The sequence below is a fragment of the Anastrepha obliqua genome, chromosome 5 (assembly GCF_027943255.1).
Source record: "Anastrepha obliqua isolate idAnaObli1 chromosome 5, idAnaObli1_1.0, whole genome shotgun sequence".
Taxonomy (NCBI): domain Eukaryota; kingdom Metazoa; phylum Arthropoda; class Insecta; order Diptera; family Tephritidae; genus Anastrepha; species Anastrepha obliqua.
In genome coordinates, this window is record NC_072896.1 from 126,990,819 (window position 1) to 127,016,181 (window position 25,363).

The 25,363-nt window shown below is 35.5% G+C and overlaps 1 protein-coding gene across 2 annotated transcripts; it reads right to left on the minus strand.

The window, feature by feature from the left end:
- Nucleotides 1–657: 657 nt before the first annotated feature.
- On the minus strand, nucleotides 658–23,697 carry LOC129246870 (NF-kappa-B inhibitor cactus-like). Of its 2 annotated transcripts, none has more exons than XM_054885569.1 (6): nucleotides 23,550–23,697; nucleotides 21,317–22,181; nucleotides 21,002–21,179; nucleotides 20,354–20,564; nucleotides 1,431–1,519; nucleotides 658–1,366 (listed from the first exon to the last, which is right to left on the minus strand). In XM_054885569.1, the coding sequence occupies exons 2-6, from the start codon at nucleotides 22,012–22,014 to the stop codon at nucleotides 1,115–1,117; spliced, it is 1,428 nt and encodes a 475-aa protein (XP_054741544.1). In that variant the 5' UTR covers nucleotides 22,015–22,181; nucleotides 23,550–23,697; the 3' UTR covers nucleotides 658–1,114. The 2 variants fall into 2 exon arrangements, with proteins under 2 accessions (XP_054741544.1, XP_054741543.1); XM_054885568.1 differs by having other exon boundaries at nucleotides 23,405–23,697.
- Between the last annotated feature and the right edge of the window lie 1,666 nt (nucleotides 23,698–25,363).

The following is a 25,363-nucleotide window of genomic DNA, read 5'->3' on the forward strand; positions in this document are numbered from 1 at the left end:
TACGTTCTGAATTTAAAGAAAAAGTTGAACTATCACTGAAAAACTGGGCCTTAGAGGAAGACCTCCCTGAAATTTTCAAATCGTTTCGCATTTTTGCTTTTAAACTTTAATTTGCCCAAAAATTTATGCACATCTTTTTCAATGCATTAAGAAAGTGACGTAGAATTTTCTTGATTGGTGAATTTTATACATTTTTATAACTAACTTTTTTAGCAAAAAATTATTTTGAAGTGCTCCTACTATTTGTCTAAATCTAAATCTGTAATTAACTTATCAAACTTAAAAATCTTCATTTACTTGTTTTAGATGCGGTGCTTAACACACTTACCATGAAAGAGTGTCCTGGAAATCTGCCCCCACTTTTAAACATTTGTCTTCTTTGTAATACATGCATGTATGTATTTTAAAGTTCATTACATGCAAAAACCAAAATAAATGTGGAAAAGTCCTAAAATTACTGTCCTTACCGTCAGGGGGATCATATCCCTTGGACGTTTACTAGTAAATTTTTTTTATATTGTTTATTTTGATTATGAAAAGACATTAGAGTGCAGTGTTGCAAATTAAGTGAAATTTTTCTACCAAGAGCTTTTCTTATCATTTGCCTTTTCTTAAACGTCCTTTTACCCAGCCCCATATTAAAAATGTGCATACAACAGTTTCTTGTTTTTTCATATTGTTCTTATAATGTCAGTCAATTTATGCGATCATGAACGATATCTCAAATTATATTTACGGTAGCATACAATTTGTGCACAACTTATCAAATAATACAGTTGGATTAAGAACTTATTCTATTCCCCGTTCTTTCAGACACACGATCTTAGATAGTAAAAGTTAGATCCATTATTTAAATTACAGAAATAACAAGGATTCAAAGGTGGTTACAACACAAAACTGCCTCAAAACAAATTGTCTATTGCAAGTATAGGTACATATATTCGACTAGGGAATAACTGAGTCAAAACAATTCATAAATTACAAACAATAATAACTCTGCGGGGTTTTCTCTCTACGTTCAAATGCTCTTAGAGTAGATGAAAACACTTTGATTATTACGTTGGCTCTACTAAAACGTAGAACTTTTTAATGAGAAGAAAGAAGCGTTGTATGTTTATTCCGATTCATCGCCGCTACTTTCGGATTCACTCTCCGGTGGTGTGAGAGGCTCTGCACCATGATTTTCCAAAATGCTTTCCATCTGCGATCTCTTCAAAATACAAGCAAACTGATATGCAGTCAATCGGGCGAACGTTGATGTTTCCAAATTCAGAGTCTGTTTGCAATCGTCGAGTAGGAAATTGAATAGCTCGTCATTGCCCTTCTCAATGGCCATGTGTAGCGGTGTGTAGCCACCTTTCCCTTCCTGTAAGCAGTGGAGAGCGCATATTAGAATAAATAATAACAAAATTACTGTAAAGAGCACTTACTCTGGCGTTGATATCCGCGCCATGTTGTACTAAAATACTTAGTATTTTTAAATGGCCCGCCTCGGCAGCGATATGAACACAATATTCGCCTGAAAAAAACGTAAAGAAAATAATTTTTTTAAAACATAAAATAGGTCCCATGCATTTTACTTATGAAAGATAATAATAAAAAATATTTATCATCAATTATAATTAGCTTTTGATTCCTATATTGGGGCTCAATTCAAAATTCTTCTTCTTCTTGATTGACGCGATAACTGCTTAAACGATTTTGGACGAGTGAATTCAAAATCACGTTATATAAATAAAAGCCAGAAAAAACAATTATTTTCAGATGTTATTTATTTCAAGTTTAGCAATTCTAGTAAATAAGTTCCAAAAATTGTTAAAATCCACAAGAAATTATTTGATTTCTGCAGGGGACATTCGCTACCAGACTGAACGGCGTCACAAACTATGTATGATGGAAGGCATTCAAAAGATTTGAAAACCGCGTTTCGAATTTAAATAATTTTTCTTTCATACACCTGCATTTAAAATAGTAAGAGTGTAACGAATCTTCAAGTTTTAACTATTTTTTTCCTATTTTATTTTTGTTTTTATAAAAGTAGTGCATTCTACAACAAAAAACATGCAACTCGCAGCTCTAAACATTGCAATAAATTCACAAAACTGTAACAAAAAAATAGATCAAAGATTCCCAACTTTTTGTTCAGTGCCTTTAGAAAAATTCTGGGTTTGCAGTTTTTTAGCCAATTCAATATTAATGTAACCAAAGGCAAGTTTCAAATGCCTCAAAAGTTTCATTGACATTTTTTTTCGCTGAAGTGTTCGGTATTTTCTTCCATATAAAGGCTTCCGCACCTGTATGTGTATGTGTGCAAGCAGTGTATATATATTTTAGTAGAACTTGTTATGATGGAAGCAAACCTCTCAGCCACATTAACCAACACAATGCTAACCACAAACACATTGATGCCAACGATAAAGCAATAACAACCAACCGATGACGTCGTACAAACGTGCTTGCATTTGTGGCTGGGTGTGTGTGGGTTCAGAAAAACCCGAGAAATTCCCATAATAAAGCACTTAAATAGCAACAAAAAACGCACAGAAATGCGAGTTAAGTTTGCAAAAGCTAATTTAAATGAAACAAAACAAAACGGCGTCAGTATCAGTAATAACGACGGTAATCATCGTTATATGACGACGGCACCAATCAACTTCATAGAAGTGTTTCGAGAGTATGTATGTATGCATAAATACTGCTCAGAGAGTTGAACGTAATCCCTACTGGGTTGTTGGCAGCAACACTGTTATGATCTAAATAAAATAGCCACCTGATGAAACAATGCGCAACGCTGTGAGAACAGCAACAGGTTTTCAGATTTGCAAGCTCGGAAATTACATCGCAGCTCGAATCGATAATATTGAAGCAACGACACAGAAACGAAATGATAACCAAAGAATAAGAGCTAATGTTTATCGTATGTTTGTATGTTGTCAAAGCTATTTTTATTTCAATTTGCATATATATGTAAGTATAGTATGTATGTATGTATGTAAGCGATGCCTTTAATTTGCGCTATTAATAAAAGATGTGCTTAGACAACAGCTAGCGGAAATTGGGCAAAGGTGAAATCGAATGTTAGATGGATAGGTTTAAGATGATGAATTTATGACAAAAGTTGATGATTGTTAAGGACGGTGCGGAAACTCCGAAGGAAGGCAAGTATTTATCGATTCGTTTCAGGCAGTGAACATGACTCATCAGAAATCTTCGGCAAGTCAATTTGTTTAAGGGGTTAGGTGGGTTTGAAAATTTCAAAAAATCGATTTTTTTGTCTCATTAAATAGTACTGTATGTTTAAAATACTCTCGTAAAATCTTAAGTCGATCCGAGTAAAATTCTAAGAGATAGACCCTTCAGAAGTTCCGCCCATTAGGCCACGTCAGTTGAGCGCTTCGCAGGTATACGTGTTTATCTAAAAAAAATCTCGAAAAGTTATGAAGGGATTTAGTTCAAATTTTGTACAAATCTTTGAAATAACATTAGCTAGTTATTTTTTTTTTTTTTTTTTTTTTTTTTTTTTTTTTTTTTTATTGAAACGTTATAAATATTTAAATACATTTCATTCTATTACACCTAGTTCACAACTATCAAGTAATATTATTTTATTAAATTCAACAGTATTTACAGGAAATACATATATAAATGGAAGACAGCTGACAGAATTTACTTATATTTGTCAGTCATCAAAATTTCTGGAACAAGATCATTTGGTTTTTTTCGTTTAAGTCTCCGGCATTGGTCATCTAAATTGGCAAGTCGCCGAGCCTCCGGGTTAGTATGTTTTCCCAGTCTTTCGGCATGAGCTACAGCGTAATGTTTGACAACTTCTGATACTAATGACATCTTTAGGTCACGATGTAAATCAGTGTTCCTCACATACCATGGCGCGTTTACTGCGTTCTTTAAGAACTTGTTTTGAAATCGTTGTATTTTTTCGATATGAGTTTGTTTGGCACAGCCCCATAGCTGTATACCATATGTCCACACAGGTTTAAATACTTGTTTATAAATTAAAAGTTTATTTTGTATGGAAAGAGGAGACCTCCTTCCAGTAAGCCAGTTTAATTTTTGCATTTTGAGGTTTAATTCCACGTTTTTTATTTTAACGTGCTCTTTCCAGCATAGTTTGGCATCAAGCGTCATCCCTAAGTACTTCGCCGTATTGGAGTAAGGAATTTTCGTGCCAGAAATATATACAGGATTATATTGAATTTTTTTGTTTGTAAAATCCACATGAAGTGACTTGGCTTCATTAAGTTTTATACGCCACTTTGTAGTCCATTCGGCGATTTTGTTAACATCTTCCTGAAGTTTGCGAGAGGACTGTGTCTCATCATCTCCAATTGCTAAAATGCACGTATCGTCAGCAAAGGTAGCTATAGTGCTAGTCTCAGAGACCGGTAGGTCAGATGTGAAAAGCACGCAAAGTATAGGGCCAAGGATACTGCCTTGTGGAACCCCGGCTTTAATTCGCTTTAGGCTTGAATAAGAGCTATCGCACTTGATCCTGAAATATCTGCTATTTAGGTATGAAGTAAATAGGTCCGAAAACTCCTTTGGAAGCAAGATTTTAATTTTATGGAGTAGTCCGTCATGCCATACTTTGTCGAAGGCCTGAGCAACATCGAGAAATATGGAAGAGCACACTTTTTTATTTTCAATTGCTTCTTCTATCACATTTGTAATCCTATGCACATGTTCGATTGTTGAGTGCTTTGCTCGAAATCCGAACTGGTGCGTAGGAATAAGGCGTTTGTTTTCAATCAAAGGCTTTAACCGCTACAGAACTATTTTTTCGAGTAGTTTGGACATTATAGGTAGCAAGGAGATTGGACGGTATGATGACACTTCGTGAGGACTTTTGCCAGGTTTTGGTATCATTATTACCTCTGAAATTTTCCAATACGTTGGCACATATTTTAGCTTAAGGCATGCATTTATAATTTTTGTTAGCCTAATCAATGTTTTTTGCGGAATATTATTTAAGGTTTCAGCGGTGATAAGATCGAAGCCGGGTGCTTTTTTAGGTTTCAGCAGATTTATTTCACGCTTTATCTCTGCAGGCGAAGACAAACAGAACTGGTTTTCAGCTTGATGAATATCTGAAAGCAATGGTGCATGATGTACTTCATGAGGCTTAAAAGTTTTTTCTAAGTGATCAGCAAAGACTTCCGTTTTTTCAATATCGCTCTTAGCCCACAAGCCATTGGGTTTTTTAATTGGAGGGTTTTGTATAGTTGGTCTTTTAAGGTATTTTGTAGATTTCCATAGGGAGTAGTCAGTACTTTTTTCCGCTGTTAGTTCCTGTACATAGTGATTGAAGGATACGTTTTTTAGTTTATTAATTTCTTCTCTTAAATGTTGAGTCATTTTATTTAACAAAGTTTTTAGCGATGGTTGTCGGGTTCGTTGCCACTTTTTTCTTAATTTTCTTTTTTCGGCGATAAGGGAATATATTTCATTTGGATAACGAAGTCCAGGTTGTTTCGCTGTTTGAGTTGGTGTGCTATACCATGCGGCATTTTGGATTTGTTGGGTAAGCAATAATACTTCTTCATCAATTTCATTATGTGACGAGAGTGTATTTTGTTTTTGAACGTTTTGATTAAGCGTATATTTGAAATACTCCCAATCAGTAAACTTGTTGGTCAGAGTAGGCGCTTGTTGTTTAAGTTCAATGCCTTCACTTAGTTTTAAATATACAGGTGAATGATCTGAATTTAGGTCTGTTCCTTCATATACTAGCAAGGATTTTTTGCAAATTTTTCTTACAATGAAGAAGTCAATTAGATCTGGAGTTTTGTTTTGGTCTGTTGGCCAATAAGTAGGTTTGCCGGTGGAGATAAATTCACAGCCAGTTTCTCTTGCAGCTTTATAAAGTTCACGACCTTTAGTTGTTGTGAGTCTCGAGCCCCAATGAACGTGTTTTGCATTGAAATCTCCTCCGATTATGAGTCTCCCCATATGCTTTTGAAGTAGTTGTTTATACTGCTCTGATTTGATACTATGTCGTGGAGGACTATATACCGCAGTTAAGCATATTTCGTTCGTTTCGACATTTATTTCTATGCTAGTGGATTGAAATTCTTCAATGCAAACTTTTTCTTTTTCAATATGTCGTATACTATTTTTAACCAGAATTGCACTTCCTCCTCTGGCGTTGTTTAAAGGGTGATTTGTATAATAAGTGCTGTAATTTTTCATCTTTGCATATGTATGGGTTGTTAAGTGAGTTTCTGATATAAGACACACATCTACTTTTTCTATTTGAAGAACTAGTTCTAATTCGTTCAAATGTTTTGTTAAACCGTTTGCATTCCATGTCATAATTCGAAGAGATTTCTCCATCCTTATAAATTTTTATTTGCGAGCTTTTCGAGTCGATCCAGACGTTTTTCCAGAGATTTATAAAAAGTTTCTTGCTGGTTTAGGAGCGAAAGAATTTGGGAAAGTGAATCATTACTATTGTTTCCATTGTTTCGAGATGTGGGTATATTTTCTCTTGCAATATCTGCATATGTTTTTGTTTGTGCTGTTTGGACTTCAGTGCTGCGTCTATTTTCAGTGTATTTAACAAAAGCATTTCCACGGTTAGCTGAATTAGTTGGAGCTATTTTTGTCTTATTGTCTCTTACCTTTTGTAGTTCCTTTGCTACCAGGCATCCTCTGTAGTTTGCCGGATGTTCCTCTCCACAATTACAGCACTTGGGCATTTGTGTATCTGGTTTCGTGCAACTAACAGTAGCATGTTTGCCTGCACATTTTACACATCGAGGTGGCTTGCAACAATAGTTCTTTGTGTGGCCGTAAGATTGGCAAGTTTTGCATTGGGGTATCATTCTAGATGGCTTAAGAGGCTCAATTTTGACAATCGAACCCAAGATTTTTGTAATTTCGTAAATTTTTTTAATATCCTCCTCACATTTAAAGGATAGTATAAACATGTTTAATGGTTCTTTGGTTTTCCACTTTAGTTTATTTATTGCATTTGTTATTTCAAACCCCTGTTCTTTAAGATCTGATATTATAGATACTGGGTCACATGTGTGATGTAGGTTCTTTACTATAACTTTAATTTCTCTTGTTTGTTTATTTTCATAGGAGTGCCAAGGCATATTTGCCGTAGTTAAAAACGACGTTACTTTTCGATAATCCAAGCTGTTAGTTAGATTGAGTTTGTGAACGTTATTGTTTTCAAGTTTGATAGAAAAATCATTTTCTACTTGGTTTTTAATATCATTATACAATTTCTGATAATTGACCACACCTGTTATCATTATTGGTGGTGGTCGACGTTCCTTTGGTGCCGAATTTACATGCAAAGATTTTATTTCGTTTTGATGTGCCGTTTGGGAGATTGGTAAAGATGGCAGAATTTCGGGTGATGTTTCTGCTTTGCGCTTCTTGCTTGGACGCCTTTTCTTAAGAATCCAATCAGTTTCACGTGCTAATTCCTCTTCGTCGGTATGAAATTCTTCAATTATTTTTGGATGCACTTGAGCTGGCTCTTGACTTTTACATAATTTAATATTTTCATTTTGTAATTGCAAATTTTGTTGCTTCAAATGATCATTTTCTTCCTTAAGCTCATGACATATTCGCTCAATTCTTTCTAATTTTTCTAGCAGCTGCCTATTTATTATTTTTTGGTCAGATACATTTTTGATTTCTGCGCCTCCTCCCGGAGGCGGTGAATGAAACATACCTCAATTTGTTGATAAATATTTATAATTGCTGTTTTTTTTTTTCTGTTTTTTTTTTTTTTTTTTTTAACTTCATTTTATTTTATTTTATTTATTTATTTTTTTATTTTTTATTATGAACCTGGCAACCCTTAATGTGAATTGTTATTGAAGGGGGTTTGTGTTCAGGATAGTTGAGTTAAGTTTTCGTTCCTGCAGTTGGTTTGTGTATTGGGAACTGACAACTTTTGGCGCAAACAGCTGATTTGCAGTAAATTTATTGTTCTATCAGTAATTGAGTGATTTTGTGTTGAAGATAGCGAAATAGCGAATAAAAAGTTTTCAAAAGTTTTCGTTTCACTATTAAGTGTTGAAAATCCGATTGCAGCAATAAAATTTTTTTTCGAGGCGATATCACTCGCGAAAGCGGCACGCTTGGGGCGAACCTTACGTGACTTGCGCGCTTATAGACCGAACTTTTCGTGATTCCAACCGGAGTCTTTTTCTAACACGTCCACTCGGTAAGAAATTTGACAAGTCCAGTTTTCGAACTAAAAAGTAGAAAATAAATGTTAATGACAAAGAGACCTATAATGAAGTAATAGCAAATCGAACGATCAGTCATAGTCAACTACCTCAGAACAGAATTATAACAAAAATTAAGATACAAATAGAATAATTCAAATTAGAGTTAAAAGCGTGGGATGCTGGATATAGTAAATATTACAATCATTCTATTGGCAACTACCTATGTACAGAAGGTTATGAAAGTGAAGCAAAATGCATCCCACGCTTTTAACTCTAATTTGAATTATTCTATTTGTATCTTAATTTTTGTTATAATTCTGTTCTGAGGTAGTTGACTATGACTGATCGTTCGATTTGCTATTACTTCATTATAGGTCTCTTTGTCATTAACATTTATTTTATACTTTTTAGTTCGATTAGCAATAAAAGCGTGTTTTTTTAAACTATTTTTTATTTTCTACTTTTTAGTTCGATTAGCAAAAAAGCGTGTTTTTTAGTTTTTTTTTTAACTATTTTTTATTATGAATGAAAATTATTGTTATCATTGCAGTCAGTGAATTAATGGTTCGATATATTCGTGTTATATTTAATTCCTTTCTTATCGACTGTGAGTCTAAAGCTATGCAGTTATCGGCCGTGATAAAGAAGTAATCGGGATTAAGAACTTATTTCGTGGAGGGAGCCTGAGAAACGGCTACCCCACTCCTGAAACGGAGAGGAATCAACAAAATATACTGACATAATCAATATGTTACATACTTTTTCCCATATAGATCATTGATTGAAGGTCGAGCCTTGTTTCTCTGAATGAAAATTATTGTTTTCATTTAGTCAGTGATTTATAGTCCGATTTAATTGTGTTATATTTAATTTCTTCTTTACCGACTATATGTCCAAAGAAAGGCCAGCATTGGCCTTGACACAGAATAGATACTCTCAGCACAGAAAAAGGAGACCGTGGATTATATCAATCAAATCGAGATGTTAAGTTCCAGTTTAGGTTTTTTTAGTTCATTTTTGTTGTGAATTGTACTTTAATCGATAAAATTTTATAAATGAAATTATGGTAATGATAAATTCCTTCTTTATTTGCCAAAATTTTGTTCCGTAAAATAATTTCAAAATTTATGTTTTGATTATTTTATTGTAATTAACAAAATTACATCTTATATGAAAATTTTTTCATCTTATATGAACATTGAATAGAGTAAATTTGCGTGCATGAGACTTGTAGTATCTACGCATGTGTAAAGACTATACAAAGTGAGAACGCAACTACTCTGAAAACGTTTTAGCCTTCTATTAGTACTGCAGTGCCGCGTGCCCGAGCAAGTTCGAATTCGAAAGAGTAAGTCGTAGACTCCCGAAATCAGTAAGAGTAACTCGGAGAGTGCAGGCATGCGCAGACCGCGCGTTAGCTCTGTCTTTCTTACTCTTCTACAGAAGATCTACTATAAAAAAAGAAACAGTCGCAAGAAATCTGTCAGCGAGTGCGGACGTCTTCTCTATTTTCCCTGTGAGTTATCCCAATCGGTATTTCTTCGTGCTCAAATCAAGAAAAGCGAAAACCTCTCTCTTTCGATAATCCGTGTAACAAACCGCGTTACTGCTCAACGCTACTGCGCAATCATTAACGCATGGCCCCTGGGCCGGACTTTACGGGGGGGAATCGGTTCTCTTTGTTGGCCGATTGACCCAAAGCGAAAAAGAAAAGAAAAGAACGTGAAAAAATTACATTCGATTTCCCAGATCTACCACAAACATTCAAAGAAAACCCTAAATTTGTTGTTTTGGCTGCAGTTGACAGTGGAAAAAACTTAGCCCAATACTCATGCTTATTAGTGCATAAAGCAATCCTCCCTATAAGCAATGAGATCACATCAACTCAGCGCTACGCGATGGCACCATTTTGCTACTGGTAAAAAACAATACAATCGCTCAACGTTTCTTAAAAACAACAACGTTACCCGGAGTATGTAAAATTACTTGTAAACTTCACAACACCCTCAATCACGTGAAAGGTACTGTTTATGCACCCTGCCTCAACAATGTGGACGAAGAAGAAATCGTGTCTGAATTAAGTTCACAAGGTAGGAGCATATAAATTTCAAAAAGTTTCCGATGGGAAAGCTTCCCCTGTGGCGTGGTATTGCTAACATTCGATCGATACAACTTGCCCTCTAAAATCGACATATGTTGGCACAATGTAAAAGTTAGAGAATACATTCCGAATCCCATGCGATGCAAATCGTGTCAAATTCTCGGACATACTGCTAAACATTGCAAAAACTCACCCAGTTGTGTTAAATGTAATCTCCCACCACACTCACCAGAAAAATGTACACGTGTCAGTTGTGCTAATTGCCAAGAGCAACACCCAGCTTCGTCAAAAGAATGTAAAAAATTCCAACAGGAGAAAGAAATATTAAAAATAAAAACAACCACAAAATGTACGATGCGAGAAGCCAGACGTCTCGCAATCAACTCAGTTCACAGCAACTTAATTACTCCAACTTACTCGTCTTTCACTGCTCAACAAACAAATACACAATCCACACTCGCACCCTCCGAACAAACAACAAATAATCAATTGTCTTCAGAAATTCAACAAAATAACTAGACACCTTTCAACAACCATGCTCTTCATTCCATCGATTCTACAAATACACAATCAATCAGCAACAATACAAATGATACGGTTCTTCAAGGGAAAACACAGACAATTAATAATTACAACAATAATGAAACTACACCTTTTTCACTCAATACTCAAACAAATTATCTCAATCTTCCATCGCCATCCGGATTCACTCACGCAAGTACAAGAGTAAATAAGCAAACAGAGGTACAGAACTATAGCTTCTCAACCATGATGGAAAGAATAATGAGGTGGCGCCTATCGTGGTCCCGTTACTTTGCGCTCAGCGAATTTGACAACTAGTTACGTGATTTTAGCTCCAGTATGGCCAGATTACCATTTTCGTAACTTGATTTATCATTTTTTTTTGTTATTTTTATTATTTTTTGTCTCGGAGTTTTAGTTCTTTCTTCATGACATTTTTCTAGCTGTTCTTATTAAAATGTCATGTTTATAATTTTGTAAAATATACATTTTTTAATAATTATTTAAATAATTCACTCAGTTTTATTTAGCTTTACTTTTTTTAACATCTGGTGGCATTGCCCGCGATTGCAGGTGTTGTTGGTGTTCTTCTGCTTTCGGCAGTCAAATCTCTCTCTCGCTACTGCAGTGTTGCCTAGCTTTGGATATAAAAACGCACTAAAATGCCCATTCAAAGAAAATAACCCAACAAATTTTTATTGAATCACTTAAAGAACTTTGTATGCGTGACAAATTGTCTTTAAAATGTGCGTTTTTTTAAATAAATGTGTTATGCTTATGTACAATTTAATTTATGAGGTTTTTTTGTTGAGCGAGACTCTTTTGTTAAGGGAACGACTTTTTTGCTATATTTGAAGTTATGTAACTAGATAAGGTACTCTTTTTGTAAAAATGTCAGTATGGTTTCTTTAGTATTTTCTGGTATTTTGTTGTTTATTTTTACAATGAATATAACTCTTAATGTCCTATGTCTCACTAAGGATTGAGACCGGAAGAAACGATTACCCCTCTATGGTTTTAATTCGCATTCAATAAATTCAAAGGCTTTTTAAAATGTGTAAAAAGGTTTTCAATCGTAAGCAGAGTTCAGAGAGGGGCATTTAATATTTTTGCATAACCTTAAATGGAGCCAAAAATTAAATTTGCACTTTCAAATTATCAAATTTTATAAGAGTAAAAAAATTTTCATTAGCACTAAAATCTTCTCAGAGTGGCCTTTTTTAAACTTCTTTTGTATAATACAATAATACAGTTTTTTTTTTAACCTTAAGTTTTGGTAGCTTTAAATTAAAAAAAAGAAACAAACACGAAACTTCAAAATTTTCGCATTTTCGGTATAATAAAGCACTAAATTTATTGCGAGGAGCAAATGGTTGGCAATACTGCACAACTCAGCAAACGTGACGTCACGTACGCTCTGATGGGCGCAATCTTCTTTCTATCATTCTTGCTTCTCAACTGAACAAAATGCTCTCCCAACGACATCAACATCATATAATTACTCCAACAACATCAATACCAACTTGTCAGAAGTAACGGACACTTATGCACCTTTAACAACTCTACCAACTGAACTCCAACATTTACCTCAATTCTTGAATCAATTAAGCTCAAGTCAATACGACGAATTCGAAGAACAAAACAGCAGCTCATGGCTTAAATAAAGCCTACATACATATACGTACACAGTATAGATAAGAAAAACTAGTACAATCTTATTTGCATAAATCTTATTACATACATATATATATTTCTCACTATAGCAATGTTTCTTAAAGTAGTCCAGTGGAATATGCATGGATATCTTAACAATTACGCAGAATTCCAGCTATTAATTAAAGACTGCACCCTGATATAATACGCATACTAGAAATCCATCTGCCCAATAATCATACGCCAACATTTGCTCCAAAATCCTATAAGTCTTATTTTTATAACTTTCCGAACACTGCAAGCCAAGGCATAGGTATACTAATTAAACACCATATTCCCCATTCTCTCATTCCAACCAATCCCAACATTTTGTCACTAGCGATTCAAATTGACTTAACATTTTCCTTGACAATAGTAAATTTGTATATCCCTCCACAAGTTCCAGTGCTTATACAAGACCTCTCGGCCTTAATTCACATTACCACCACTCCATTCCTAATAGTGGGAGACTTCAATGCCTGGAGCCCGCTTTGGAGTTCAAAAGTGGCTAATAGTAGAGGAACAATAATCGAAGATCTGGTGCTATCTGAAGACATTATTGTGCTGAACGACGGTTCCCCAACTCACCATTCGACAAGAAATACGTTCACACACGTAGATATTTCATTATGTTCAGCTACATTATCCACTCGATGTAACTGGAAAGTAAATGAAGATTTATTTGGAAGTGACCATTTTCCAATCCACACAGAAATACGCACAAATTTTCAGTTCCCAAACTCCGCCCGACATCAAAGTTCAAAACTGATTTAGCAAATTGGGAATATTTCCAACAGGAGTGTATGAAAAACTTCGGTACGTGGAGTTTTAAAAATGTCAATCATGAAGCTTCAAAAATAACTAAGGTCATCAGATCAGCCGCCAACAAATCCATACCACAAACCAAGCCCTCCCTTATTAAAAATCAAGTGCCTTGGTGGAATCGCAATCTCCAACAACTACGAAACCAGAAACAAAAGTGCTGGCGTATCTTCAAGTCTCCAAAACTATTTCTAATCTCATCGAATTCAAAAAAGCGAATTCAGTTTTTAGAAAGCAACTAAGGGAATCCAAGAGAACTACTTTTCAAGAGTTTACCTCAAAAATTACACCACTTTACTCCACCCACAAGATATGGTCCAACATCAAATCGTTGGCTGGCACTCCACCTTCACGTATCCGATTCATTAGGTCAAATAATTCTTTAATCTCCAATCCCGTTGAAATTGCAACAGCTTTCGCTGATACATGGTCCAACCTCTCTAAAGACTGTAACTTCTCTAATGAATATATATTAAAAAAATCAGAAATGTTAAAATTAAATTATACCCCAACATCTCCCTATGGTTTAGCCAGTTACCTGGAAGTAGACATTTCCTTTACCGAGCTGGAATTTGCGATCTTCCACGCCAAAGGCAAAACACCAGGAATTGACCGTATCTCCTACCCCATGATCAAAAACCTACCACTAAATGGAAAGAGAAAATTAATTGAACTTTACAACATAATGCTTGAAAAAGGCCTCTATCCTCACACTTGGCTGAATGCAGTCGTCGTACCCATACCCAAGCCGAATAAACCAGTTGATAAAATTAACAGTTACCGTCCAATATCCCTCCTCCCATGTTTAGCTAAAATATTTGAAAAAATAATTGCTGCTAGACTCTCATGGTTCATATCACAAAACAATTTGCTATCTGCCAAGCAAACCGGATTTAAGAAAGGGCACAGCACTATGGACCTTTTACTTCAAATTCAACACTTGGCGTTCGATGCTCTTTCTGTTAAAGGCCATGCTACTATCCTAGCCACTGACTTTGAAAAAACCTTCGATCGCGTAGGAGTTCACACAGTCCTGGAGCAACTGCAACAATGGAACCTTGGTCCTAAAATCTTTGGCATAATCAAAGCCTTTTTGACCAAACGAAATTTTTGCGTTAGAGTCCTCAACCATTTATCCCAACTTTGCTCTTTACACAATGGAATTCCACAGGGCTCACCGCTATCCGCGGTACTGTTCACCATTGCATTCGAACAAGTAAGCAAAATTTGCGAAAAATACAAAAAAATCGACTACGGAATCTATGCGGATGATCTATTTGTCTTTACGAGAATTCCCGACTTATCTCGCACAAAAGATATATTTTCCAAAATCCTTATAGACATAGACAGATGGGGTAACACTTCAGGTGCATCACTATCAATCACTAAATGCAAAACGCTGCACATCTGTAAAAACCATAACTGAGGAGGGCAGTTAGCATTCAGTTAACTTAGCATTCAAAAATACACATATAGAACAACTCAATAGTTTAAAAATTCTAGGAAATATTTTTGATCATAAGCTTGGCTTTAAGACACATTGCTTAGGTTTAAGAAAAGACCTAGCTGCCAGACTAAGTATTGTTAAACTATTAGCATCAAAGAAATGTCAAATTCACAATAACGTTCTAACAAATGTCACAAAAGCACTAATTATGTCAAAAATTGATTATGGCCTGCCAATCTACGGATGGTGTGCCAAAAGCAATCTCCAAAAGATATATTCACCATACCACTCAGCAGTGCGCCGCAGTCTTAATGCGTTTCCAACTTCACCAACCAGAGCCAACCAGAGCCATACTAGCTGAAGCCGGATTCTCCTCCTTAGAAGAAAGGGTAAAGGAAACCACTCTGAAATTGGTCCCCCGCCTAATGAATACAACAAATTATGTACTATTTAATTGTTTTAAAAACATTTTAACCCACAACCGGCGGTATAAACAAATATTCTCCCTAAGGCGCTGCGCAGCATTCTCCAAAAAATTAGATATTCTGCCTCCGAAAACTTGTAACAAACCATCACGTCATCCTTGGTAGATCTTTAATAAATCAGCCATAAACGTTTGCCTACATCAGTATAAAAAGGCCGCAACTAGTCCTGAAGTTTACAGAGCTCTATTTCGCGAACAATTTGATAAGTATACTCAAGACAACTGGAGCTTCATCTACACAGATGGATCTAAAACCAATAATGTTGCCACATTCGCCGTAGTTTCCAACACAGGGTTAATCATATCAGGTGGTTGGCTCTTCGGTGGAACCTCAGTCTTCACAGCCGAGGCACTGGCAATCAAAATTGCTATTGAATATGCGACAAAACTGAAGGGGAATTTCGTAATATGCACAGACAGTTTATCATACTTGAGTGGACTCCAAAGCGTAAACACCTCCAGTAGTCTAATTCAAAATATTAAAGCAGCACTAAATACTCATCATAAAAAGATCAACTTATTATGGGTCCCGGGTCATGCTGGGATCCCAGGTAACGAGGCAGCAGATGCGGCCGCCAAACAAATCCATCTCCAACCCTGCCTTACTTTTGCAACATTTGAAAAACACGATTCGATTAGGACCATTGCAGCATATATTCAAAGTGAGAAAGATAAGAATTGGAAAGAATTTTCATCCTGGTACAGCAAAGTTAACCCATCAGGACAAAAGCCCCACTTTCCTAATAATAACACTCGGAGCCAAACCACTTATACGGTTACGCATTGGGCACATCCTCTTGACACACGAACACCTCCTCACAGGGAAACCCAAAAACACATGTCCTTGGTGTGGATCACTTTCCACGGTCGACCACTTACTAGATGAATGGCCCAATCTCCGAAGCCACAGGATCAAAATATTTGGCGACATTAAACCCTCCGCACTTCTTGAAAAACCTTCTTCTGAAAACATTCACTAAATATATAACTTTCTGAAACAATGTAAGTCAATAAAGATTATTTAAACTCAATAATTAGAACTAAATCAACACAGGTATTATATACTTCAGTAAAAGTGGCATTTGGCAAAGGCAAACCTTTAAAACATTTCTGTAATAAAAAGCTTTCCATTAAAACCATCTGAGGCGGCATAAAACTGTAGAGCCCTCCAAGAAATATTTGCCTTATTGTATAATTTATTCTTCTCTCACTGCTAAAAAAAGCACACAGTTTTATATATCAAAAGTATTTTCCATGCCGAGTCATTGTATCATAAAGATTGGGGAAGAAACAGTGAATCGCTTATTTATTTGTTATTATGCCCTGTGTTCGTGAGCAATCTTTATTTCCCTTATTTCCTGTTGACATTAAGGAATTCCCATGCGATTGCGATTCTCCGAGTTTGCGATGTTTCTTATCAAAGTTTTGGATTTATAGACTTAAGGCGGGATTTCACAGTTGGCATTGGTGATCTTGTGCTAACATAAACTATTCAAAAATTGTATGTTGTTACGTGTTTTATGTATGTATGCACGTATGCATGTATGTGTGCATTTTTTAATCTCTATAATCAATGTAGTGCTGTATAATGGAGGAAAGAATCACTCGAAAAATTCATTTAATCAACTTGGGGGAAATTCAATATCGCGGCAATTACCACACGCGAATAGAGATATTTGCCAGCCCTGATGACTGGAAAACCCACATTCCCATAAAATAAGTCAAATGCGGCATAGATAAGCCTTAGTAACAACATTTTATAGACGTGGAATAGAGCGCATGAAGACTGGCAATAGATTACTTGAACAAAAATGATTTGTGTAAATGTTTAACAACTTTCAATTTGCTGCCAACAAAGAGGTGATGTGGTATCGAAATTAAGAGGAATTTCGCCAAGACTTGTCTCTGATTTATGAACTCCTGCTGGGACGAGTTGGTGCTGAATTCAACATGTGCTGCTACAATTGCAATTTACTTGATGTCACCTATGGTGTTTCTTCCACTTGTGCCCAAAAGCTCGCAATAATGCGAACGAGTGATCAAAAACTACCTGTTTTACAAAACCGCTCCCCTGTGCCGAACTAATAATTTAACTTTTCAGAAGTCAAAACACAAAACTCGAACTGTGTGGCAGTGCTTTACGTATTTTGTTGGTGCTAAGTTCAGGAATTCCCCAGTGCAGACTCGTTATCTTTTGTATTTTTGTTTTTTGCATATATTTGTCATCTTTTTGTCAACGTTCAAGTAGCTGAAGCTGAAGGTGTTTCTATTATTTGCACATGCATTTAATTTCGGCACTTACAATAGCAATGCAGAAAGGCACTCATACGAGTACGGATGTATGGTCTGGGTTTTTGGAAAGTCAGCTTAAGTCGACTTAGGATTTTCTTCCGTGTAAGCATTAAAATGTAGGACAATATTTAAACCAACGACCTAGTTGTAGCTTTAGAATTAATTTAAGATAGTCGAATGGAAATAATGAATTTGTATATCAGAGATGTGGATGTATTGATCTGCAGCAAAAACGATGTAGTCGATTACTACATACATACATAAATGATAGAGTAATCAATGAATTCTAATACTTTAGGTGATCGCGCTGGATGGTAAAAATTCGCACGAGTGTACTTACATACATTCCATATGTTGGACTTAAGTAAATCATGTGCTTATGTATTGGCGAAAGGGCAACACTTTCACTAACTGAAGTGTTCGTGCGCACATTTGGGTTTTTCGTTGTTTGTTTTGCTGTTGAACTGCTAAGGTAGCCGAACTTGTAAAAAACCCAATCTAAATGTTTAATTTGTGCGTGGTTGCAATGCCATTGACATGTGTTCACATACGGCTGATTATCTGTTTGCCATGGAGTATCCGAATTCAGTATGTCTCGTAGGACTACATATGCACGTACATATGTATGTATGTTCCAATTTGAGTTTTGTTGGCATGAACGATTTTGACTTTGTGAAAATTAAGCGCTGTAAGTCGTCTGGTTATTGGTATTAAGATAAATTTTGTGAACAGGCAAACAGGCAAGTTGCACTTTATAGCCTTTAAGATGAATATCGACCAAGCAAGTCGCGAAATAAAAATTTGACAATTGGGTCCGCACTATTTGCTATGAAAACTTGTGCTTGGTCTACAAATAAACTTAAAATAAGAAATTTTATTAAGAGCCAAGTTTCGTGAATCCTTCGTGGGACGTGAATCATTCTAAAACTTTTCCCACAATTTTTTTTTTAATATTCTCTTCTTCTCAATTTTTAGTATGTTGGTAGGTGAATATATTTGTTTTTTTGTTTTGCAAAGTATGCCAAGTGGAAAACCGATGTGTCTTCTTCTTCCATATCAGGCAATTGCAATTTTATTTTTTACTATACTAATATCCGTCTGATATTTTTGTAGTACACATTGCTACTTAAACTCATACATACAGATATATTTTATATTTCGTATTTTCATATATTTTCCCAAGCGTCTGTGAACCAAAAATGCACATTTACGCGTTTTAGTAATTTCTTTGCTGCTTTCGATAATTATAATTCTCAATTGTCTTTCTTTTTTTTTGTTGTGTAGTCTCGCTTTGACTCTGCTTCGCTACTCCTCTGCGAAAATGTTTTGGGGGGAATTTCGCCCTGATCACACTGTTGCTTTAGCGGTGCTTGTATTTGTTGTTGGGGCAAACCCCAACAAAATTTATATTTAGCAGCGTAGCATAGACGATGACTACAGAGAGAGCTTCGGCACGATGGCGTTCGAAGTACTCACATGCCAATGGCTGTGCAATACACAGACTGTATGTATATCAGTCCATACGGACATATGTATGTATGTATGTACCTTCACACACATGTTGGCAGACAAATTCAAGATTTAGCTTGGAGTTTTCCCTATGGCGTTTTGCACAGACACATTCACAAATACACCTATATTTTTCCAATAAGTATTTTACCAAAAACACGCAAATGACACTTTGACGTCAAGTCGCTGCTAAAAGTGAGGCACGGGTCACGCAAGTACATGCTTACATATATACGTACATACAACCGTACCAGCTACTTGATGATTGCATCAAAGAAAATGTACGTCCATGCCACCCTCAGAAAGCTATTTATAACCTCATTCAGCCGATCAATAAAATAAATTCATTCTATGATGACGTACATACATACAAGTGTAGGTACATCTCTCTGCACATATAATTAACAGATTTGCACATGTAATGGCTTTGCCCTTTTCCTTTGTCTACCAAACTGTTTTCAGAGATAGGTTTGCATCAACTTCACTTACTTCATTTGGGGCTGAAACATTACAGACCTCACGCTTCTCACCAATTAGCCAAACTGTGCGAGTGATGGACTTAAAAATATCTTGCATACACACACTACGTTACTGACGTCAGCAAACAACGCCAAATGTGCCAAAAATGTATAGGGTACTGAATCGAGGCTAAGAAAATTTAATTATCTTTAACATTTTCCTATTTTCAATAAATTATGTCATACATGCACATGATGGCGTCTCTTTTGACGGATGTTAAGTAGAAAATCTACACTTCACTAAATTCAGAACGAATTCGAACGAATTAGAATCATACAAAGCAATGAAACTCACTACGGAAATGGTGCTGGGGTATTTTTTTTATTATTTTTTTGATAAACTCACATATTCGTACATGCATACTAATACTCGTACGATATCGTGAAATTTCTTGTCTACATCCAAGGTCTATTAATAGAAATAAAAGTTCGAAAATTTCCCAGCGACACAACATTTTGCCGTCTGTGTCACTGGCTAGCCGAAAGACGGAACGGCACGTTTAATATTAATTCGGTTACAGACACAATTTTATGTTTGTGAAAAGCTTATATTTACTATATTTTGCCGTCGTATTTATTATATTTAGGTATTTTGGTAATAAAAAAATATCGTAAATAATTTGCCAAATTTTTCGTTTCACCATTTTTAACCTTCAATTTAAAGTTTAGAACCAAGATAAAATGAAACATGAAAACTTTTGTTGAATAATCCTTTTAAACCTTAAATTAAGAGTATTTCTAATAATGTCTTACCATCGTAGTTACGAATCTCTAAATCGGGAGGTAAGCGTGCATAACTTAGAGAAGAAAATAATTTATCGTTCGACCTGTAACCATACTGACGATGCGCTTCGTTGATCTCTGAAGCACTGAATGGCACTGTTAACGCACTGACACATTGCTCATCGCCAGACATGCAGGCAAGATGCAAAGCTGTATTTCCGTGGCGGTCCCGAATAGTTGGCTGAAATGAAATTTAAGATTTATTAACCCTTTGGTAGACGTTTCGTTATCACATTCGCTCATAATAAGCCTGATCAAAGGCACATTTTGCATGAGAGATAATAGATGTTTGGCTAGAAATCTATTTTATTTGCAATTTAAATCAAAACACCTTGACCCGACTCATCTGCCATATTAGGAGTTAAGCCACTTTAGAATAGAATATAACTGAAAGCAGATTTGCGTTTCAACCTGAACGTCTTTTGGGCCCTCAATTCATCACAATACCTCATCCAGCTAAGGGCATGTGTTTTTCTTCTGGCTGCACCGGACCGAGATGTCTACTCCTACTTCTTGGTAAACCACTTTAAGCCAACATAATTAAGTACTAGACGTTCGGTCACTTGGAGTTCGGGCATTAACATATGAAACTACATTTGATTATATGTATGTACATACCTCAGCACCGGCAAGTAAGAGCATGCGCAAAATTCTTCTTTGCTTTGTGAGCGCCGCTAGATGCAATGGAGTTTGGCTGTAATCATTCTTTATGTCTAGAAGACAGGGATGTATAGCGAGACGGATAAGAGCTGCTACAACGTTTTCATGTCCTGATATGCACGCCAAGTGAAGGTAGCTGCGGAGAGAATAATGAGAAGACAGTTGACAAATTATTCATTATACTGAATATGTATATATATGGTATATCAGTTGACGAATATTATCCATTAAATATTTGTCCGTAAAACAACTAAATTACTATGGTAAACTTACGTGTCTCCTTCATCATTTTGTTGGTAGCATTGTTCCCATGCTTCTAGCTGATTAGAATCTGCCGTTTTTGTTGGTACTGTTGCTACAGGCTCAACTGTCGCCACTCTGCCAGACGCGTTCAAGTTATTTATTGGCTCATTTTGTAAACTTAGACTGCAAAATCTTTCGGAAATATGGGCATCGACATCGTGTTTGAGTTTCATTTTTGAATCGTGCGAATTTGTGATGCTCGATGCACCAGTTGTGCTATGTGAATTCTGTTCTTGTTGTTGTTCGGCTTTCGTTTCTGCGTCGTTAGACTCGTCGTATTCTTCTTCTTCTATGCAACCCGAATCAACCACATAAACCTCTTCCTTAGCCTTCTCGTGACGATATGAATCTTCGGTATAGCCTACCGTTCTTTCGTCACTGCTTAACTTGTCAAAATTGTTTGAATGGTTTCCGGCAGAGTTATGTTTCTGTTCCTCTTGCTCTTCGAAATTAGAGCTTAGCGGGCAAGACAAAAACCCTGAGTCTGTCCCGTGAGTCTGATCTTCAATTTCTATATTTTCCAAGAAATCTTTTTTTCTGGAGTTTTCTTTGCTTTCACTGCTTACTGCAGTGACAGACGGACGACTGCAGCCACAATCGCCTACGCCATCCCTTTTCTCATTATTGCTTTCTTTACTATTTGACGCTGTTGGGGTTTGACTCGACATTATGCAGCTTTATATAATTATTTTCCGTGATATGCAATTTCAGCAAAATCGCTGTTTATGTTTGTTAGTAAATTTTTACTACTTGGACAATTTGTGTGTATTTACAAGCGATTCCATTCATATATATATATGAATATATCCGCTAAGACATTAATCCAAGTATAACTCTGAAAGTAGTAACGAATTGGTTAACTTTGCAAATTTTATTAATATTAATAATGTCAACTAATTTTTGTTTTATGTTTTTCTTTTAGTTTTAATGTTTATAAGTTTGCTTTAATTTAGAGGCACTTTGCCGCTTCTTATTGCGCCACTTTGAAACTGATGAAAACAATTTCTCAGCACATATCAGGCGACGTAAAAGATTCTCAACGTTGTTTCGATGGTTGAACATTTTCTGATTAATATTCAAATCCAAATTATGGGCTTGTTTTATATTGATACAACTCGGGACAGTATAACATGAGATACGGCATATATTATATTAAAAATACTTTCACATATTAAAATATTGCTTTTTTGTTCACTATCACACCGGGCCGCTTTTGGGGTTTGTTTAGGTTTACCTCTACTTCTGTTATATATATGTGCTTTGTTTTTGGAATTAAGTGTTTTAATATCAAATATTTCAATCAAAATGTAAGCAAACAAAAATAATGACTTCCACGTTCAGATCACCAAATCGGAGGATATGCAAGAGTGGTTTAGTTTATATTCGTATTTAGTAAGCAATTTTAATAGGTCTCATATTTTTGAGGAAAATGTTTGTAGTGTCAACTTGATAGCCTAGTTTCTAAATAAAAAATATAAAATGGTAATTACGAACTGGTCATATAACCAAATCTATGTAACTTGAATCAAGTTTGCTCTACATTCCATTTTTGTTTCTTTAAATTTTTCAATTGTTTCTCAACAAAAGAACATTGAATTCGGTAAATTCGTCTTATTTCAAAATGCAGTGCTTACATGGACTTATTCTAGGAAGGCTAATGAATTAAAGGACAGGTTAGGTCATTGACACCGAACCTAATCGACCGAAATCCACAAAGAAAAAGTTAAACTAATACTTCTAAACATTACACAAATAAAATCACTGAATATCATTTCTTAGTTAAATTAATGATATTTTTTACACATACTGCTGCCAATTTCTAAATTGCATTAGTAATTGAGACGTAGCTTTTGCTTGTTGCCGCTCATTTCTAGACTTAAATCTTATATCTATTTTTTTCCAACGCTCTGTAAACTTATGAATATTTGCAAATTTTGTCGGGTTTTTTGGATTTTGTTTTTTTTTTTTGTACTATTTGGAACCGTTTTTATTTAATATGTTTTATTCCGGTTCCACTTAACTTATTTATATTTATATGTTGATGAAGGTAATAATTACTTCGCAGAATTAAAATCACACAACTGTGGGATGCACTTTAACTGCTATTTATGCACTTGATTGCTTGTGTATAAAATTCGAATCAGTCCTTACGTGGCTGTTTTGCACGTAAAACTATCTATGAATGTACTTTGATTTCACGCACCGAACGCATTCATTTGAATAAGCTTTGAAATTCCAAACGATTGATACAACTTTGTATAATTTCACTCGTCGTTCTTATATTTTTCTCACACAAATTCACCCAAACTCAAGCTCCGTATAACGCAATATAAATATATGTGTTAATTTATTCGCCGTTTCCTCAAAACTGAGACCTCGGCGAACAAGGCGAATCTATACATGTAGAATTAATTCGCCTTGGCCACAGTCCCCACAAAGCAAAGCGAATTTATTATTAAATCCACCTCGCCACAAAGTGACTTCGGTATAGCAGCTGATTTGTTTCAAGGCGAATTGAATACCAAAGGTGGCGCCTTTCTAAAAGCGTTACTTTCTATTTTGCTATTTTGACAAATGTGACGTCAGGAAACATAGTAATATACATAACAAATTCCTTGAATGGCTTGATAATATTATGATTTGTGAGACTTAAACTAAACAAACTAATCAAAACGAAGTGCTACGTGTTAAATTGGGGAAAGTCGATTTATAAAAATACCTCCAAATGCAATATTTTTGCATTTTAAGCGGGTAACGCCGTGGCAATTTGCAAAAACAAACTACCTGTAACTTTTGTTGTTACTCTACCGAAGTCACCTTCTATGAATACGTCGTTGTCACATGATTTTTCTCTTGGAGGCGAATCTATACTAGGTGATATTAGTAGAATATTTAACTTAGTTTTCCTTGTGATTTGGAGATTTTAATGTCAAAGTGGCATATGTTTCTGCCGTTGGTTTGTTTAGATTCTGTTTTAAGTTTTGACACTGAAACCGAATTGGAATAACCAAAGTGTATTAATAAAGCGTACCAGATACTATCATGTACTAAAAATATTGAATACAAGATTTTGCTTTTATGATTTGCCAAAAATAAGAGGAAATGTAAGCGAAGTGGAAACCGCTAAACACAAGAAATTATATACAGTGCACTCGCGATAACTCGAACTAATTAAAACAGGCGCTGTTCGATTTATCGAATTTGTTCGACTTATCAATTGAGTGTGCTATGTTAAAAAAACAGTCATCGATATCGATTTTTCGATCGATTGTTGAAAATGGACGCCAGTAGAAAATTTCTGTAGTATAGTTTCGTTATACGAATTACATTTTGGTCCATTGGCTGGATCAATGGTGTCGCATTCGGCGGCATAAACATAGTTAAAATTAAACCATCCTCGGACTTTAATTCGATTTCGTTGGGATGTGATGGGGCATTATCAATTAGAAGAAGAGCCTTCTCAGGTAGTCCCCCATCTTTCAAATATTTTCTTACCTAAAATTAAAGTCATTTAACTTGGTTAAAAAAATTGTTTTAATGAATCTGGATTTTACCTGCGGCACGAACGAATTATGAAACCAGTCTTTGAAAATCGCCGAAGTCATCCAGGCTGATTTGGAATTTTTGTACTCCACCGGACAGTTAAAATTTTTGAAAACACGAGGATTTCTTGCTTTGTCAATAACGATAAGTTTAAGCTTGTGGTTGCCGGTAGCGTTAGTGCAAGCCATAAATTGCCTTATCTTTCTTTTTTATAAGACTTATGGTGGACTTGGCTACCCCATATTCCTTCGCTAGAGAAGTAACACTACGTCCACGTTTAATTTTGTTAAGGACTTCAGCCCTCTCTTTTAATGTTAAACACTTCAACCTTTTACGATCCATTACTCACGTGCACTGATACACTACAAATGACAAATTTAAAGCTATTTGGTCAATGCAAGATGTTGTTCCCAGAAAACTAACGGGATATTAACGCCGAAATATTCATATGGACAATACACTAGTATACATATA

Bases quoted from the DNA above. Each gene is read 5' to 3' on its own strand.
- LOC129246870 (XM_054885569.1), bottom strand. From the start codon at position 22,014: ATGTCGAGTCAAACCCCAACAGCGTCAAATAGTAAAGAAAGCAATAAT. The intron at 1,520-20,353 runs GTAAGACATTAT...CGTTTTTTTCAG, and splicing joins AGAGATTCGTAACTACGATG to GCGAATATTGTGTTCATATC. The intron at 1,367-1,430 runs GTAAGTGCTCTT...CACTGCTTACAG, and splicing joins GCGCGGATATCAACGCCAGA to GAAGGGAAAGGTGGCTACAC.